The following is a 19,463-nucleotide window of genomic DNA, read 5'->3' on the forward strand; positions in this document are numbered from 1 at the left end:
AATGCAACTAGAAATGTTTGACTCATAGAAACATAAGATTGTGAAAACCCTTATTTCAAGCTCACATTCTAAAGCAAATGTGACATTGGGAGGTATGCAGATTGGGACTGTTGAGAGGGCCGTGAGGGTGGTGTCGCCAGTATCACAACTCACTTTACTGGTTGATGTCCATTGTGCCCACCGGGAGCAGGGGCTGACTGACAGTCTGTCTGTCCACTCCAACATGCAGGGAGTGCTGCTAAATGTTCTCTCCATAGAGCTATTACCTGTTTAGAGAGTGAGTGCGTCTAATTTTGCGCTCGCCCTGTGCTACCTGAGGACAGCTCCTTGGTGTCCCCAAATATAGAGCAAAATTTGGATGGCAAAACAGTACCCCGAAATCAGTACTGCCCCCTGCAAAATCAGGCTTTTTGGGAAGCCTGCAAAATGTATTGGCAAAGTATATTCTAATCAAAGTAAAAATAGATTACATGTGTAATAATAATATGGCTGCCTAACAGTATGCTATGTACAGATGAGAAGGAGATGCTAGGATTAATGAGGACAGAGTTGATGAAGTCTGTAGGTCAGAATGTAAGGTAAAGGTGCAGGGACAAATCTTCAGCACAGCAACAGAGACACGATAGGACATACTTGTTTGTTAGTGAGAATATGCCCATTGTTATGGTGAGTCTAGGTAAGGACTAGACTGGGATTATCCGGTGGCTGACGGCTGATGTTAACAGGAATGCTAAACAAACATAACTTTTCTAGACTCCCAGCACCAATATGAGACCGTTCTAAACCAATGTTTAAAAAAAAATGACATTTTAGAATACAAGAAATTAGCTGTTAGATTTATTAGTCACTGTAATGTGGGTGTCCTGGCTTTTGAAGAGACATCCAAAACTTTACATTATTATGAATTTTGTGCCAAGAGTTATATACTGTTAAAATAATGGCACAATGTATCAACTGGGCCGCCTTTTTACAGATTTTCACCATCAGAAATTGAATGGATTTTTGCAGATAAGTGAATCTTCCCCAATATTTATGTGGTAGCCAGACTTTAAGTACCAGAACGGCCATGCGTTTCTTACCATACCATATCATACCACTCAAAAATGGCTATACAAAAACTGAAGATACTGCCCACAAAGACTGATGCTATGGTGCTTAAAGTATTTTGTTAATGTTTGCTTCCCTGATAGAAAAAAAAGAAGGAAAACCCTTAAATATGTGGAGAAAAAAAGAAACTGACGTATCACTGGCAATTTTCATTTAAAACAAAATACACTTTTCTTGTAAATGCTTTTAATTAAAAATCTGAACTTAATGATTGAAGTATAAACGTCAGTACATTTATGCCACATCCCTCTGTGACTCCTTGTTGACAGAAGGTATTCATATTATACTCACTGGCCTTTTCCCTTCTATGATTGTTTATAAATAAATGTTTACACAATTTAGCTTTTAATAATTTGCCCAATTTTCTAATTAGCTGTAAATGCATCAGTGACCTTAAAATCCTTCGTACATCCGATCTCATCCTATTTAAATGCTGGAACTATAATTTAAAGACAAAAAGGAATTGGGGGCACACTTAAACATGTATTTTGCAGGAATGGTACAGCTGTAGTGACGAAACGGAATACATAATACAGATCAAGGAACAGCGCACACTTAAACATACATTATTATAATTTGATAAGGCTACTTAAAATCACTTATCTCAGCAAACACATATGGGGATTAATTTCCACAAATTTAGACTAGGAATGCTACAGGTATGAGCAATGTACAGTTTGCTAGTGTGGTATATAGTAAACCTCTGTCTCTCCATTTGAATGAAGAACCTTTCCCCTCCAATAGCAAATCTTCCCGCACTGTCTTTTATTGAAAAAATAAAGTCTTTGCCCAAGTCAAGGCATTAAGGGACCGTTTTCGTTCCACTCTGTGAGTGCAAGTGACACTGCAGGACTCCTAATGTGTTGCTATTCAGGGGAATGCTGTGTTCAGCAGATTTCGGCTTGCTGATCGAGGTAAATTAGTGCACATTAGGAAAACTCTTCTACCCAATCAATAAATATGCTCTTGAAAAAAGTATTGCAATATGAGCTGTGTCTGGGAACACTGTGACCGTGGGAGGAATGCTCATTCTGTAGTGGCAACTTGTTCTTAATGAGGGAATAACCTGCTCCCAACAATTATTTTGTTGATAAAACAATTGCTTTTCTAAGACTTCATTTGTTGAGCCGTTAAAGAGATCAACACAAGTAGTTTGTTTTCAAGGTTTTTGAATTTAGACTGTGCGTCAGTACACAAACCTTCGGTGTAATGGGCCGTACCCCAATCCTGAAGCTGCGCTCAGGTTTAAATTATGTTTAATTGGCTACTTTTATGCTGAACAATTATTTGTGTTATTGATTCCATGTAAAATTTGTATTGTATCTTCCACTAAGCTATAAGCTAAAAGACACCCAGACCACGTCGTGGTCCCAGTGGACTGGGCGCAGTATTCCTTTAGTTTTAGTCCTGTAATGTAAAACACTTTTTGTGAAATGACAAAAAGTGGACACACTCTTCACACAAAAAATACTTCAGCAATTAAAGTTTGGAGTGTTTCTTTCATGCATTAGCTGTAAACTATGACCATGCAAGTAACCTGCAAAAATAAATAAATAAATAAATAAAAATGAAGACCAGAAAAGAAGTTATGAAAAATGTTGTGAGCATTGAACAAATTATTTAGCAGTTTGTCTGACATCCTAAGCTTAACAAACAAAGGAAAACAAACAAAACTTCCTTTGTGGACTTTTTAAATTTGTGGTCAGTTTGAAGGTTACAGACAGTGCAATAATGTGTGTGTGTTGTATGTGTATTGCTAATTATACTCCAGTCTCTTTAAATGGTGTGAAAAATAGTATGGTTTAATAGCTCCTTAACACCCCAAAAGGAAAAAGTGAAAATAGACAGATAGAATAAACAGAATAGATGGAATAGAGGAACGAAGTGGGTTAAATGTCCCTTTACATTATCAAATCCTGCTTTTACATTTCAAAGCCTTTTATTAATCTGTACTAGTCCAGCATTTGTACAACACAAGAGACAGCTGTGCCAAAGCAAACACTGCGTAATGCTTTAGAACACATAGACAGGGACATCTATGACAAGCATAAAACAGATATACCATGCACCCATTATATCAGTGGTAATGCACGAACGTAAATTAATTAAACGTTGGTAGAACAAAGACACTCCAGTAAATCTCCGGGATATGTACACTGTGTACACATACAGAATCATGTTCTTCCACAATGAATTCGATTAGTACACTGCAGTTATCAAGCGGTCTGGGCTATCTACCTGCATTAGTATAGTACATTAGCCAACTTCCCATGGGTGGATGTGCCTTTACCTCCGGGTGACCTCACGGAGTTGACTAATAGGACAGTCAGGGTACACAGTCCCAGTTCACTGCTGAACTAATTATAGATTTCAAATTAATCTGATTGATCCAAACAGGATGGTGTCCATTGGCTGAAGGCGGCCGATTTACCGCACAGCTCCTCTGAGCTGCTTCTTCCCCTGTCTTCCTCCTGCATTGATTTTACCCTTTAATTGTCACAGGGCTATAAATTGTCAGACTCCTTACTGCTATGGACCGTCTCACAGCATGAAATTAATATAATAGTTTAACTCTTGGATGGTAAGGAAAGTGCTAAAAGATACTAGACTAGAAAGTCCAATTTCACTCACAGTAAAAACTTAATGGTTTCTTCTTCGAGGCAGTGTTCATGTAAGGGACACTTCACAGACCAAATAAAAAAATAATACAAAATTTAAAAATAGCTGCTTTGCCGATATACCTCTAATAAAAACAAATGTGTAGTTTCTTTATCTTTCGTTTTCCCATCGCTCAGTTAGCACATGATGTGGTTTACTAAAATAAGAAAAGATCAATTAATATGTACATATTGTACCTCCAAGATAACAAAGAAACATTGTTAAAACATTGATCTGATGCTACATTATAAATGAAATGTTATGTATAATAATAAAGTATCTTTCTCTATTGTTAAAATGCTGTTTAAATACAATGGAACCTCAGTGTTTTTACACTTATCTTTTTTTTTTTTAAAACAAACAATATATGTAAAACGATAAAAAAATATTCAATCAAGATTATGCATTAGAAATAAATAAGTACAGAAACAAATACATATTTAATTGAAGATTATGCTAGCGCTAGTGTACTTATAATCTTAATTTTAATAATGACAGGAGGCGAGTATTTTGCATTACTCTCTTTACTAAACTCCACAGCAGTAAAGAAAGTGAAAACATTTAAACCAATCAAAATGCAAAACAGTGAGCATATAGTCCCTGTGAATAGGCTCCTCCCCCTCTTTCGGAGCGACATCGGAACAGGGAAGAAGGTTGATGATAAAGTCTGTAATGAACATCAGTAGTAATCTTTAACGGGAGTGATGAACTTCTTGGCTTGAGTAGAAAAACAGGTACCAACAGGTGAAGTGTCCAATAGGGTCTTTGGTCTTTGAAATATGAGCCGTAATCCTATGGATATATGGTAGATGTTCCCAATCTTTGCGAAGTTAAACTGAAAGGAGAATATGAGAAGGTTAGGCACCGGTCTTAAAACTGTTTGTAGTCATGACAGTGATCCATCGGATAATATTGCATTAATAATAATAATAATGATTGCGAGTTCAGTGTGAAATCTACTAGTAGTTTAATAGGCTGATGATAATAATGGATATGTTAAGCCAACACATAATATTGAGAAACAATTAGACCACAGGAAAGGAAAGATGTAGACAAGAAATATAACTAGAGTAGTTCCCCTCCTCCGGGTGGGAAGGGTGGGAAAATACTCGCCTCCTGTCATTATTAAAATTAAGATTATAAGTACACTAGCGCTAGCATAATCTTCAATTTTATCACATGACAGGAGGCTTCCTATTTTGCATTTTTAACGCTGTAGGATAAGAGACATAGCCGCACCAGAGTTCGGTCGGAAATAGAAGGTGCGGAATGTAGATTCTCTAGACCAGTCTGCGGAGCGTAGGATATCCGATAGGGAAGCGCCCGCCATAAAGGCTGAGGATGCTGCTGCTCCGCGCACCGAGTGGGCTCCAAACGTAGTGTCAACGCCGGCTAGCGATAGTAGCCAGCGAACCCATCTTGCTAGAGTGGTGGTAGTGATGGGGACATGTGGTCTAACGTATGACACTAGGAGTTGACCTGATGGTGAGGATCGGAGTGGTAGGGTAGTTTCCACGTAATGTTGTAGAGTGGAGACGACACAGAGTTGTGGATCTGTGGGGAAGAAAGGATAAAACACAGATGTGGAGTCCGTCTTAGTGCGACGAGATATCCGGAATGTAACTCCTTCAGGGGAGATTGAGAAAGCGTCTATGTCCAGAGCTCGAATGTCTGAGACCCTGCGGAAGGAGACCAGGCAAAGCAAGACTGTGAGTTTTGCTGATAGCTGACGGAGGGAGAGTCTGTCGTTAGTTGGCCAATCTCTCAGGAATCGGAGGATAATGTCGACGTCCCAGAATTGAGAATATTTCGGCCCTGGGGGGCGTTGTAATCGAATGCCTCTCATGAGTCGACATACGAGTGGGTCCTTTCCCACCGGGATCCCTTGAATGGGGACATGGGCCGCTGAAATAGCTGAACGGATTACGTTTAGTGATCTGTAGGATCGGCCCAATGAGAATAGGTGAGATAGGAAGTTCAAAATGGTTGAAATAGTGGCCGTAAATGGATCGAAGTTTCGTTCCAGACACCAAGTGGACCAGGAATTCCAGGCGGATAGGTAGCATCTTCTGGTTCCAGGGGCCCATGAGTCCCATAGTAGTTCCTTAGCAGCCTGCGATAGTTCGCCGACTTGCCAGGAGCCCCTGAAAGCGTCCAAGCCACCAGATGGAGACGATTGTCTAAGATGAGAGGATGCGGATTGCCTTTGGGATCTGTGAGAATGTACTGATGATGAGGTAGTAGGAGAGGATCGTTGCATGATAGAGCTAGGAGATCTGGGAACCATGGTTGTCCCCTCCATAGTGGAGTGATGAGTACCAGCGAGGTTTGCTGGTTCTTCAGGTAGTGTATGGTCCTCGCTATCATGGCGAAGGGAGGGAAGGCGTAGGCTCCCGTGATTGGCCATGGTTGTAGGAATGCGTCTACTGCTGCACACTCCGGGTCTGGGAGCCAGCTGAAGTATAACTTCATTTGTCTGTTGTTGCGGGACGCAAATAGATCTAGGTGGAGTGGACCTAGGCGATCCGCGATGTGGTTGAAGATTTGTGGATCCAATTTCCAGTCGCTGGTGTCCCGCCAGTGGCGTGAGAACCAATCCGCTGTGAGGTTCGTCTCTCCTGGGAGGTATTCCGCCGTGAGGGAGATGTTGCGAGGTAGGCAGAAGTTGAAGATGTCTTTCGTTATTTCTGATAGGAGCCGGGAGCGGGCTCCGCCTAGGCGGTTGATGTAGCGGACTGCGGAGATGTTGTCCATCCGGAGGAGGATGCAGCAGTCCGACTTGTCCTTCGCTAGGCTTCGGATGGCGAAGGACCCTGCCAGAAGTTCTAGGCAGTTTATATGTAAGTTGAGGTCCTGGGATGTCCAGGCACCTCCTGTCGATATATTTCCGCTCGTTGCGCCCCATCCCCAGAGGCTGGCGTCTGATTCTAGTATCATGTCGGGAGCCTTTCCGAAGATGGCTCGGCCGTTCCACGCCTCCATGCTGTCCGACCACCATCTGAGTTCGTCTCTGACTTCCTCTGTCATCGGGACCAGCTGGTCGTAGGAGGGGTTTTCCCTGAGGAAAGAAGCTTTGAGACGTTGCATCGCCCGGTAGTGAAGTGGACCCGGGAATATAGCTTGAATGGAAGCAGAGAGAAGTCCCACTATGCGTGCGAGGGCGCGGAGTGGAATGGTGTGGCAGCGGATGGCTCTGCGTAATTCCTTGCGGATGGCTGAGATCTTTGCTGTTGGCAGCCGTAGGGTGCTGGAGATGGAATCTATCTCGAATCCCAGAAATTGTACCGTCTGTGACGGGGAGATAGCCGACTTCTGAAAGTTCACTATGAAGCCCAGAGATGACAGGAGATCCGTGGTATACCGTGTGTGACGTATCAGTCTGAGTCTGTCTGAGCAGAACAGTAGGAGGTCGTCTAGGTATATGATGCAGCGAATTCCTTGCGCTCGAATATGTGCGACCACGGGCTTCATCAGTTTGGTGAAACACCAAGGGGCCGAGCTGAGGCCGAAGGGGAGGCACGTGAATTGCCAGGGAAGGCCTTGCCAGTGGAAACGAAGGTATTGTCTGCAGGATTGGTGGACGGGAACTGATAGGTAAGCGTCCTTGAGGTCTAATCTCGTGAACCAATCCTTGTCTTGTAGCAGGTCTCGTAGAAGATGTATGCCTTCCATCTTGAAGTGGTTGTAAGAAACGAATTCGTTGAGTAGTCGTAGATTTATGACGGGCCGAAGGTCTCCCGTTTTCTTCTTTACCAAGAAGATGTTGCTGAAAAAACCTAGAGGGTCGGAGGCGGGTTCGATCGCGCCTTTCGAGTATAGGGTTTGAAGTTCGTCGTCGATGAGAGAGGTGTCTATCCTTGAGTTGTGGATGGGACGTGGTAGTTCCGTCTGTCGTGGTTCGTCTACGAAGTCTATGACGTAGCCTTGTACCGTCTGAAGGACCCATGCGTCCGTGGAGATGGAGGTCCATTCCTGAAAGAAAAGGGATATACGACCTGCTGTATGCATGGGGAGAGGAGAATGAGTGAAATGGTTGCTTACCTGAGGAAAAACGAGCTCTGCCTCGGGTGCGTGGTCCTCGACCCCTGTCTGCGCCTCGAGTGTAGGAGTATGGGCGATATCCCGCCTCTGGGTAAAAAGGTTGGGGTCTCGTAGAGCGGGGGCCTGAAGGCCAAAATCGGCTGGCAGCACGGCCCCTTTGGCGGCCAGCCCGTCCAAAAACACCCCTGGTAGGGTTTTGTCTGAAGACTCTACGCATAGAAGTCTGAGCCTTGTTTAAGGATGCGTAGACGTTTACATGTCTGCTTAGCTCTTTTAGGAAAGCTTCTCCAAAGAGCTTGCCCTGTGCCATAGGACCTAGTTCCTTGGTGCCCAACTCCACCAATTTCCCGTCAATGCGGAGAAGTGCTGCTTTGCGTCGCTCAGAAGATAAGGCGACATTGGCATTACCCACAAAACAGAAGCACCTTTGTGCCCATTCCCGCACATCATGCGCCCATTCTCGTACCATAGTAGCGTCAAATTGATCGGCTTTGGTTAGGGCGTCGTCAGCTAGAAACATAATTCTGGACAATGGTCCCACAGCATCCAGGAGTTTATCCTGTACCCCTCTGAACCCTTTCTCCACACCTTTGCGTGGGTCGCGGCCACCTCGCGACATAAAGGTGGTCATCACCTGGTCAAATTCTGGAGTGTCCGCAACGTGATCAGGTAAAAACGGTCGTGGGCATTCCGACCTTAAGCGGTTGCGGACTGTCTTGTCCATGGACTTCCGTAACCAGAGGTGCATGAACCTCGCTAAGTGGTCGGGCGGTGTCCAGTCGCTTGAGCGTGGGTGTCGTATTTTTCGTGGGTCAAACAGTTTTTGCCCTAACGGGTCTAATATAGTGTCTTCATCTTCTTGCGGGGTCTCCGCAGTGTCTGGTTCATGGGGTTCTCCCGTGAACGTGTGTTGTGGGAAAAAGGATTGGGATCCTGAATCTGCATCCCAAGCGTCTTCGTTGGAATCTGAGTCATCCGCTTGCCATTCATCTATGATGGCCATGGGTTTAGCTTGCGATTCTTCTTCATCTGAAGAATACTCATGTTGCGGGTTCGGGGTGGTGGCTATAGTGGGTTTAGCGCGTTTGGCGGGAATTTTGCCTTTAATAGGGTTTTGGAGACCCTTTTCGCCTTTCCAGTGGCGTTTGCCCGTGAAAGTTTCTGGGCTTTTGCGTGATTCTGGTTCGTCAGAATCTGAGTCATTGCGGGTTGTGTGGGTTTTTGATGGTTTCCTCTTGTCGGGACCAGAGGCCATCATTTTGGAGAGAACTTTCTCCATGGAGGCGGATACGGCCTCGTTTACCATATTTTGGAGCTCTGTTGTCTGAGAGGTCTCCATAATGCCTGAATATGTTTGGCACAGGGCGTATAATAGAGGTCAGTATGTTGTATAGTGACAGAAATAAGCTGTTGTGATATCTTTATGCGAGCCCCAGCAGGGTGTAATAATTTGTTTTCGTTGTACAGAGTACAAAATACCCCAGCAGGGTTCAATAAAAGGTAATGGTTTGAGAAACCAAATAACCCCAGCAGGGTTGTAAATATATATAATACCCCAGCAGGGTATGTAGTGGTATGAAAGGGAAGGTATACCCTCCGGGTTCTGTCCAAAGGCAGAGTATAATGCCAGAAAATATAGTAGTAATGGATAGTGCCAGTAAGGCAGGATGCAAACCACTGGTTGGGATTTTTTTGTTCTGGGCCTCACCCAGGTTGTAGAGGTGGCCACAAAGCGACCTCTGTAGCAGCACAATTTAAGGGCAGCACCCCAAGTATGCACAGGTGTAAATACCTAAGTGCTTAAACAGCTTTACAACGGTTTTGAAACAGCTAAAAAAGCTTAACTGACCTCAGCGACAGTATCGTACAAAATCCGTGAAGGGAGCTCCTGTGTGACCCTCGCGGCACTCGCGGCACTCACAAAATGGCGTCCGTAATCTCGCGAGATGCGTGACTAAAGATGGCCGCCGTGAGTGTAGCCGCGGCTGGAGCCGAGCCGCGGGAACTGAGTGAGGAAGGCCGATAGCCGGTAAAGTTCTGGGGCCGCCCGAGGGCGGAGTGGAAATGACGAAAAAAGGGGGGAAAGAACCGGGAGCGAAGTTGCTGGAGAGCAACCAGTCCCAGTAAGGAGCATAAGAATTAAGATAGTTAGAAAAGAAGAATACATATAATAGAAATAGGTAATAATAATATAATAATATATAAAATATATAAAAGAATATATAGCGATAACAATGAAACATATAAATATTATGAGGTAATAGGGAAGAGCCAAAAACTCTGACCTGTCTGCGATGGAGCAGTAAAGAAAGAGGGGGAGGAGCCTATTCACAGGGACTATATGCTCACTGTTTTGCATTTTGATTGGTTTAAATGTTTTCACTTTCTTTACTGCTGTGGAGTTTAGTAAAGAGAGTAATGCAAAATAGGAAGCCTCCTGTCATGTGATAAAATTAGGCATTTTCTAAAATGGGGCATATTCAAAAACAGCTTCCAAAAGCTGCAGATCTCCTCTCTTTAGCCTTTGCAAGTACGCCCCTTCTAACCCCGCCCAGACTTTCTGTGGCTGTCCAATCACAGACTTCCAAATGCAGCTCAATGAAAGATCTTTGCAAGTCAGATTCTCTGGGCAATTGCCTGCCTCTGAGTTTAGCTCCACTTAGCTAACCAAATCCGGAAGTAACAGGACCGGTTGTCTGCTTGATAGCCAAGCTGTTGTAACAAGGTTAATTTATATTGAAATCTGCACTTTTTGTGAGATGGAAAAAAGAGGGCACACTCTTCACACATAAAGCACTTGAGAAAGTTAGCTTCAGCAAGTGCTTTAAGGTTTAAGGGTGTTCTTTTAAGGATTAAAGGGCAATATTGCCTCCTAATGTCAGACAAAAAGGTCATGTTTTGTTTTGAATTCCTGTTGTTGTTGGTTTGTTTGGGTTTTTCTTTTTGCATTTGGCACGTAATTTATTGCATCATTAGATTAGATGTTCTGTCTGACTGATGATAAGAGTTTGCTCAACCTTTCCTATTTTAACTTTTACAGCTATACAAAAAATGTTGTTGCCAACGACATGAAAGCCCAAGTAAATAACCCCGAAGTTAAGGTCAGGGGACGAAATGTCGTTATCAGCCAAGTCATTGACCAGCTGCGTCACTTTATAAAGGTAAGGACGCCTTTGATGTATGTGTGGTTAAAGCTTACATGCTAGAGAGCTGCCTGCAAAAAAAGTGAATTTTTCTTGTATCACTCACATCATAGGGGATAAAGCATGAGGGGTGAAGGGAGCAAGTTCTCTGCTGGAAACTGCATTTCCCTTGATCTAAATGCCTTTGAGTGACAATGTTTATACGTAGTATTGGGCTGTTTTTTGTAGGTGGGGAAATGAGGATTTGTTAAAGCTGAGTGGAACAAGGTAAAATAAGCTTGGTGTAGGCAGAATAATGCAGAGCATTGAAGAATATAGGATTACTGTATATACATCTGAGCAGGGTCCTCATCTACCTATTGCTCTTGTAACACTTTGTAACTGTTCATTTATTGTTAAATCTCCCCATTTCATAATATTGTAAAGCCCTGCAGAATAAGTTGGTGCTTTAAAAATATATACAATAATAATAATATTAATAATAGTTATTCACAACAAGTACCTTCTTCAGCTGTCAAACTGTCATTCTAGAAACATTCTAAGAATAAGATATATCTAATTTTACACCGTTTCTGATTAAGCTAGGTCTTATGACACAGCCCTTGCTTTCTTGTTTACAGTTATTTACTAAACTCTGATTTTTTTTTTTTTATTGATATATGGATTGTACAGTAGAGGTACATATACATGATTTCCAACTCAACAACTCAATAATAATTAAAGTGTTGCTATTTTAGCCGTAGTTTTGTAATTCCATTTTTAATTAACTATGCTGGAATTCAGTGTTCAGCACAGCCCTGACAGTGGGGTTCCAGTGGACTTTATGATTATGCATTATTTGTAGGCTGCTTTACACCAAACATGTCAAACTTGTGGCCTGCATGCCGCATGCCTCCCACAATCACTATCTTTGCGGCCCGCCTGCCCTGGGGCCACTTTGTGCTGCCACAAGACAGGCAAGATCTTTCCTTTCTGCTTCCTGTCTGCCCTGTCACGGCCGATCGCGGGCCGCAAGAGCACAAAGCATTAGTCCATGCCGGCCACCGGATATGCGCATACAGCATGTGAAGTCATATCCGGCGGCGGCACTACAGTGTGCAGAGTGCAGTGGCGGATCCGAGGGAGGCAACGGGGCAATTCCCCCTCCCTGAGAAAATGTGCAGCTACTGCCCACACTGGCTAGCTGGGCGGCATGGGAGTCAGAGTCCTTGTCAGGACTCTTCACTCTCATGTCTGGGTGCAATGCGGAGCAGGGATAGACTTTATGTTCTATCCCTGCTACTTCCTACCAGCAGGTGGCGCCAAACTGAACTGAGCTCCTGATACCGTGTTTCCCCGAAAATAAGACCTACCCCGAAAATAAGCCCTAGCTGAATTTTCAGGGTGGGCTGCAATATAAGCCCTACCCCGAAAATAAGACCTAGGCATTTAACCTTTGCGGGCCGGCGGGACTTCCTTCTTCTATGAGGAGGAGGAGGAGGAGCGTTGCGGGCTGCGGCATCGCGCAGCGTGATGACGACGTGCGCAGCGCCGTCAGTCTGCCTTCACGGATCTTCAGCGGAAGGATCCATTCCGGGCGGTGAGGCACCCAGTGGCCGGACTCTTTGAACTGTGAGTAGATACCGGTATTTTATGTCTGGGACTTAATTAATTAAAGGGTGGGGGGTGAATTAATTAAAGGGAGGGTGGATTAATTAAAGGGGGGGTGGATTAATTAAAGGTGGGGTGGATTAATTAAAGGGGGGGTGGATTAATGAAAGGGGGGGTGGATTAATTAAAGGGGGTGGATTAATTAGTGGGGGGTGGATTAATTAGAGGGGGGTGGATTAATTAGAGGAGAGGTGGATTAATTAGAGGAGAGGTGGATTAATTAAAGGGGGTGGTGGATTAATTAGGGGGGGTGGATTAATTAGAGGGGGTGGATTTATTAAAGGGGGGTGGATTAATTAGAGGGGGTGGATTAAAGGGGGGTGGATTTATTAAAGGAGGGGTGGATTTATTAAAGGAGGGGTGGATTTATTAAAGGGGGGTGGATTTATTAAAGGGGGGGTGGATTTATTAAAGGAGGGGTGGATTTATTAAAGGAGGGGTGGATTAATTAGAGGGGGGTGGATTTATTAAAGGGGGGGTGGATTCATTACCGGTACCGTAAATAAATAAGCCCTACCCTGAAAATAAGCCCTAGTGTGTTTTTTGGGACTAAAATTAATATAAGACCTGGTCTTATTTTCGGAGAAACACGGTAGGAGCATCAGTCACATGCCGCTCAGCCACACTACCACTAGGGCAGGTAGGGAGAGAATTGCTTTATTGTTGGGACATTTTTGTTAAACACACAGAGTATATGGAAAGAAGGACAGATTGTATGTGTGGGATATGTAGAAAGTTGAAGGTGTGGGGGGAGAATATGTAGAAAGCTGAAGTTGTGTGGAGGGTATATGAGAAAAGAGACAGAAGTTGGGGGAAGAATATGGAGAAAGTTGAAGGTGTTTGGACAGAATATGAGTAAAGGGACAGACCTTTGTGGTTAAATGTGTACAGAAGGACTGAAAGTGGGGGAGAAAACCTGGATATAAGGACACTATGTGAGTATGGAAAGAGGGACACAACTGTGGACTGGGACAAAATGAAAAGAGGTACAGAGTTATTGGGGAGTAGTTATTGTTATTGTTATGTTCATATACAGTGAATATTGCATTAATGAGTCCTGCAGAAATGCAAACAAACACAGGGTATTTACTAAATTCTGATTTTGAGTAAATTGAAAACAGAGTTGCAAAATTAAGGGTAAAATATCCAAACTGCGACTATAGCGCTATTGAAGAATTTCTTCAACTGCGTGGCTTAAATTTGCAATTCACATTTTAATTTGGAGTAACTCAGATATGTATATATATACCCTTTCCTTCCCCGAAAATAAGACCGGGTCTTATATATATTTCCCCCCCGAAAACGCACTAGGGCTTGTTTTTGGAGGAGGTCTTATTCTGGGGAAAATGTGTGCTAGAAAGGAGGAATTCCCCCGAACATAGACCAGTTCACTAGGTCATGTAATCCTGCAAATCTATATTTGGGAAAACTTTCCTGAACATAGATTAGCTTACTCGCTAATAGAATACTGCAAATCTATGTTCGGGGAAACTTTCCCGGAACATAGATAAGCTTACTCGTGAATGGAATCCCACAAATCTCTGTTCAGGGAAAATTCCCCGAACATAGATTAGCGTACGACTAGGGCTTATTTTCTGGGTACGGCTTATATTAGGAGCATCCCCAAAAATAAGCTGAGCGCTTTTTTTCGGGGGGATGTCATATTTTCAGGGATAGAATTCCACCTTGCCTTGGTGCAAATCCTTGCCTTGGTGGACACCTTCTTTGTTCCTATAAACTTATCTGTCGCAGAGTCAGATAGATTGGCTGATAGATTGACTGCTCACAGAGCCCTTGAATCAGCATGGCAGAAAATTAAGGAAACAAAGTTTTATTGATGAATCGGCAGCATTAGTACACCATAAAAGGCTATCTGTAAAGCTTGAGCTCGGTGGTCGGAATTGTCCACGGGTTCATGGCTGCCTTATGGTTTCAGAGTTGATAGGAAGGCAGATTTCCATATTCCTTTCCCCTTTCCTTCTTTTACCTTTTCTGCTCCCCCTTCTCTCACTCCTTTAAAGGTTGTATAATGTAAACTACATAAAAGAAAATCCTGTGAAACTTTCAGTGTTGACCTCCAAATCTCATGAGGTTAAAAATATTGATCCTTTAAAAAAAAAAGAAAAAAGAAAAAAAAAGAAATGATTTAAAAGACTCTGACCCATAATCCATATTGATATCATATTATTATTATTACTGGTATTTATATAGTGCGAGCATATTCCATAGCGCTTTACAATATTATCAAAGGGGGAGATTTAACAATCAATGAGACAATTACAAAAACTTACAGGAACAATAGGTTTAAGAGGGCCCTGCTCAAACGAGCTTACAGTCTATATTCACTTAATCATGTTTTAAAATCTACCGCTGGCTCCAAACATGGGATTCTATGACCAACTAGAGGTTCTAATTCTATTAAAGAATAGAATCTGAGCAATGCTAAATGACCCACTGGGTGTTAAATCTCCCAGTTAACGATCACAGTGTGCATCAGGTGGCCTCAGACACCTCTGTTTTGCAGATACGCATTGAGCTTGGTGACTGTTAGCCTGGGGTCCACACTGAATACTTATTTACTCTCAGGGAACGGATTACATGGAATACTGATTAATGCCTTGATGTTTTCCTTCTTAGCTAATAATAGCAACATTTGTTTGATCATAATTTATACAAGTATCTCCTTAAAGATCAAAGCCAAAAATGATGACTACGTTTCTGGGAGAGTTATATGCATGGTAGATATTTTTCTTTTTCTTTCTTTTTCCATTTTCTGACCGTTTTGTCTCTTCCACACACCGACCACTAAGGGCAATTAATTTAGTTAGCCCTTCCTCCCTTTACAATGCTATTATAGGAAACATTACAGCAATGGAACGTAAATTGAATTATTTTCAAACGGTCTGCTTGAGCTAAATGTATTGGATCTGTGTTTCAGGTGGTTTCCTTATAGGAAAGCTGTTCACAAACAAAAGGTGGATAAGAAGATTAGTTTTAGGTAGGCATAGGAATTCTATCTAAGTCACGTGCAGCAAAAAACATACAGACTGTAATATATTCTTACCTGTCTCCTCCAAATTTGTTGCTGAAGTGGATGCAAGGCGATGTGCCTGTCTCCTCCTCCTCGAAATGGCCCATTTGGCATCACACTGGCATGGGCACTTGGTACCAAAGACTGAAATATGTTGATAATACAGTTGTATCCCTTGTTAACGTATATGTTATTCAATCCATCTTGCAATTAATCATTGACATATCTGTGTTCTCATTTCATAGTTATATTGTGATTAGGGAGAGTTTTGGTACATGGTAATTATAGCGTATACATTTTGGTTAGAGTGTGAAGTGCTTTGATGTGTTCTGTCCTTGTACCTAAAATGTGTTAATTAGGTTCATCTTAAAAGCAGAAAATAGAAAATTATTACAATTCTCATAATAGTGGCGCATAGAAAGCAAGTGATGTTGTTTTATACTAAAAAATAAAATGTGACACATTCTGTGTTTAGTGTTAAATGGTGTTTCTTTTAGAAAGAAATAAAAGTGTACCTATTTGTTTAAAAGGTTATTCCAGGGTACATGTTTAAAGGGATATTCCCGTTTTTAATCCTGTCATCATGTGACATTATTAATATGCTATTGACAAATTTCACCAATTACATGAATAGAGGAAGTAAACGTGTTACTCATATGTTGTGAGTTGTATGTTTGTTTTGCAATTTTCATAGATTGTAGTCTGGTCATGCAAACTGAATTTATCTGGGTCCCCCTCAGCCAATGAATGACATCCAAATTTGGACAAAACTGATCATCCCAGAGTGGAATGGGAATGTCCTGCTTAAGTGATATCACAGGAGACCAGAGTGACTGCAGGTGTCTAAGGGACCAAGTTAGGGTCTAACTATTCAAAATGGCTTGACTCTATACAATGTGATGTGATTGTGCCAGGGGTCGTTTGGCTCAAAACCCTTACACATACTGCAGTGTTTATGGTGCTCTCAGTGCCCCTTTAATTTCACCAAAAGTCAAACCATATCTGACTTATTGTTCATGCCTCTATTTTTTTTTCTCAAGTATTAAAAATGCCTCTTCCACATCATTACTCACAAAGAGCATTCATCTGTAAACCATTGCAGATTAACCAATGTTGTTCTCACCCTGCAGTGGAATTACACATGGTTTGGTACATTCCATCTCCAGCCTGTGATCACTGAAAAAGCCTGCAGCAAAACTTGTTCTCATTGCACAGCCTCCTCTGCTGGTAACAGTTGGGAAAATATGCAAATAAACATCCTCTCTAGCCAATTTGTGCATTTGTAACTTGTACAATTTATAATCATATTAAGTCTATACATAGTGTTTCAGTGACTGCTGGGAGTTCCTGCCCATACTGCTGGCACCAAACAGTGATGGCAAACCTTTGACATGCCATTCATTTAGTTGTTCTGGTGAGTAAAATCATCCCATGCAGGCATTTTTACATAAACACTGCTTTTTCAGAGAAAAAGCAGTGTTTACATTGCCCCTAGGGACACCTCCAAGTGGCCACTCCTCAGATGGCCACTGGAGGGGCTTCCTGGCTCAGTGCTGCACAGAAGGCAGCAGTGCCATTTAGCGTCTCCACACGTTGTGTGGGGATGCTGAATTTTCCTCATAGAGATGCATTGATTCAATGCATCTCTATGAGGAGGTACTGATTAGCCAAAATTGTGTTTGGCCCCGCCCCTTCCCGATTTTAGCCAATCCAATGCATTCCCCATGGGGGCCCACCACCCACCGGACCACCAGGGATCAAGCTCCCTCCTCCTTGGCCCAAGATCTGCATCAGAGAAGGGGGAATGCACTTTAAGCTTTTTTTTTTTCTCAAAACTTTTTTTAAGCAGTCCCTCAGCCTCTGTACCCCACACTATAATCCCTGTCCTCCTACTGCAGCCACTTTCCTCCCCCACTACAGCCCCTATCCTCCCTCCACAGCCCCTATGCCTCCCACAACATTCCCTATCCCACCCTCCACAGACACTGTCCTCCCACTACAACCACTATTACCCCCACTACAACTCCTGCCCCCCAAAACATCTGTCCCCTTACCACTGCCATTATCCAGCCATCACAGTTCCTGTCCGCCCACAACAGCCCATATCCTCCACACAACAGTGTGTCTTCCCACTATAGCCCCTATTTCCCGACTACATGCGCTATCCCCCCCCAAGGCCATTAATCCCCCACCTCGGCCACTATCCTACCACCACGGCCACTATCCCCACGCCACAGCCCTTGTCCACCACACAACTGCCCCTATTCCCCCTCACTACTACACGGTTCCCTCACTACAGCTACTATCTCCTCACTACAGCACCTTTACTCATTTTCCACCAAGTACAACCCTTCATCCCCCTCAACACACACAAAGCAGCCACTGTCTCTTCCAACACACACAGCAGTCCTATCACCCAAAAGTGTACACGGCAGCCCATATTCCCTGGACATATACATAACTGACCTGATCCCTCATACATTATCTACAACCCTAATTTCCCAACACACACAACAACCTCAATCTCCCCACACACACTCTGCAGCCCCATTTTTCTTCCCCAAAACACACACTATGGAACCCATAGAGCTGCTATGCTCAACAGCAAAAAAAAAGGCCCTATCCTCTCAAATACACACTCTAGTCTCTAACCTCTTCAACGCACACTACAGCCACTATCCACCTTAACACACACTACAACCAGTATCCCCCTTAACACATACTATAGCCCCTAAACACAGACAGCCACTATTTACATGCCTGCACATGCTACTCCACAGACAGCCTTACCCACACACACACAACCTGCAACCACACAAGCAACATCCCAAGAAGCAGCATCCCCCCCCCACACACACGCAAACAACCCTAGAAGCAGCATTCCCCCCCACACACAAACAACCCTATAAGCAGCTTCCCCACAAGTACACTACCCTCACAAATACAACACAACAAGAAGCCACCCCACACACACAGCCCCTCAAGCAGCATCTTGACAAACCTCACATTAAAGCATCCAATCACATAACCCAAATCTTTGCATATATGTACGTATGATATATATATATGTATGTATGTATGTATTTAAGGTGCATTGATTAAACTGGCCTTGGGGTAGCAAGGAGGGTAAATCCGGCCTCATACATATTTCGTAACTCACTTTTGTTCTTTGAGGGACCTGCCCTGGCTTGTTATAGATTCTTCTCTATGTTTGATCAGCTGGTGCTGTCAGTAACAGAGTTTGCTTTGGAATTACATGTTTTTATTCTAATAATGAACAGAAAATCTTCGTTCCTACTTGTCAGATTCGGTTGTTAGTGACTCATGCATGACTGCCTTTCAATCATCTCTGGCTGAGTGAATGTTCCTTAGAGAAGCAGAACAGCTGCCTTAACGTAGATGGCATGTTAGAGAGGGTTAACACCAAAACTGGAGGTTAACATGTCTTTGATCAAACTTTACAAAATTAGAACTGATTTCAGGGCTGGGTTTACATGTCAGGTGTCTGTAGGCACAGGATGTTATGAAGGCCTGTGCCCCCTCCCCCCCCCCCCCCACCCCACCCCCTCCCAAAAAAAGAATTTAAATAAATAAACAGCAGGTAACTCGAGTTTGATTAATTAATTAACGGACATTGCAGGCATGAAATATATATTTGTGTGTTTATTTATGTATGTGCGTGTTTCTGCTCTGCTTGCATGCATTGTGCGTGAATCTGTGAGTATTGTGAGTGTATGCAGCTGTGTAAATGCATGCAGGGTTAAAAACAATATCAGAAGTGGTTAGCGTAAAGTGGGGTTTAAGGTTAGAAAGGGGTTAAATGGTTACTTCTG

The 19,463-nt window shown here is 43.0% G+C and overlaps 1 protein-coding gene across 2 annotated transcripts in view; it reads left to right on the forward strand.

The window, feature by feature from the left end:
* LOC134586651 (glypican-5-like) overlaps positions 1–19,463 on the forward strand; it is a 300,389-nt gene that overhangs the window by 169,864 nt on the left and 111,062 nt on the right. For both annotated transcript variants that reach the window (XM_063442343.1, XM_063442344.1), the window contains one exon: positions 10,847–10,967. In XM_063442343.1, the coding sequence (XP_063298413.1) occupies positions 10,847–10,967 (121 nt within the window). The remainder of the gene's footprint in view (positions 1–10,846; positions 10,968–19,463) is intronic.

This window comes from Pelobates fuscus, chromosome 2, assembly GCF_036172605.1.
Source record: "Pelobates fuscus isolate aPelFus1 chromosome 2, aPelFus1.pri, whole genome shotgun sequence".
In the NCBI taxonomy this organism is placed as follows: domain Eukaryota; kingdom Metazoa; phylum Chordata; class Amphibia; order Anura; family Pelobatidae; genus Pelobates; species Pelobates fuscus.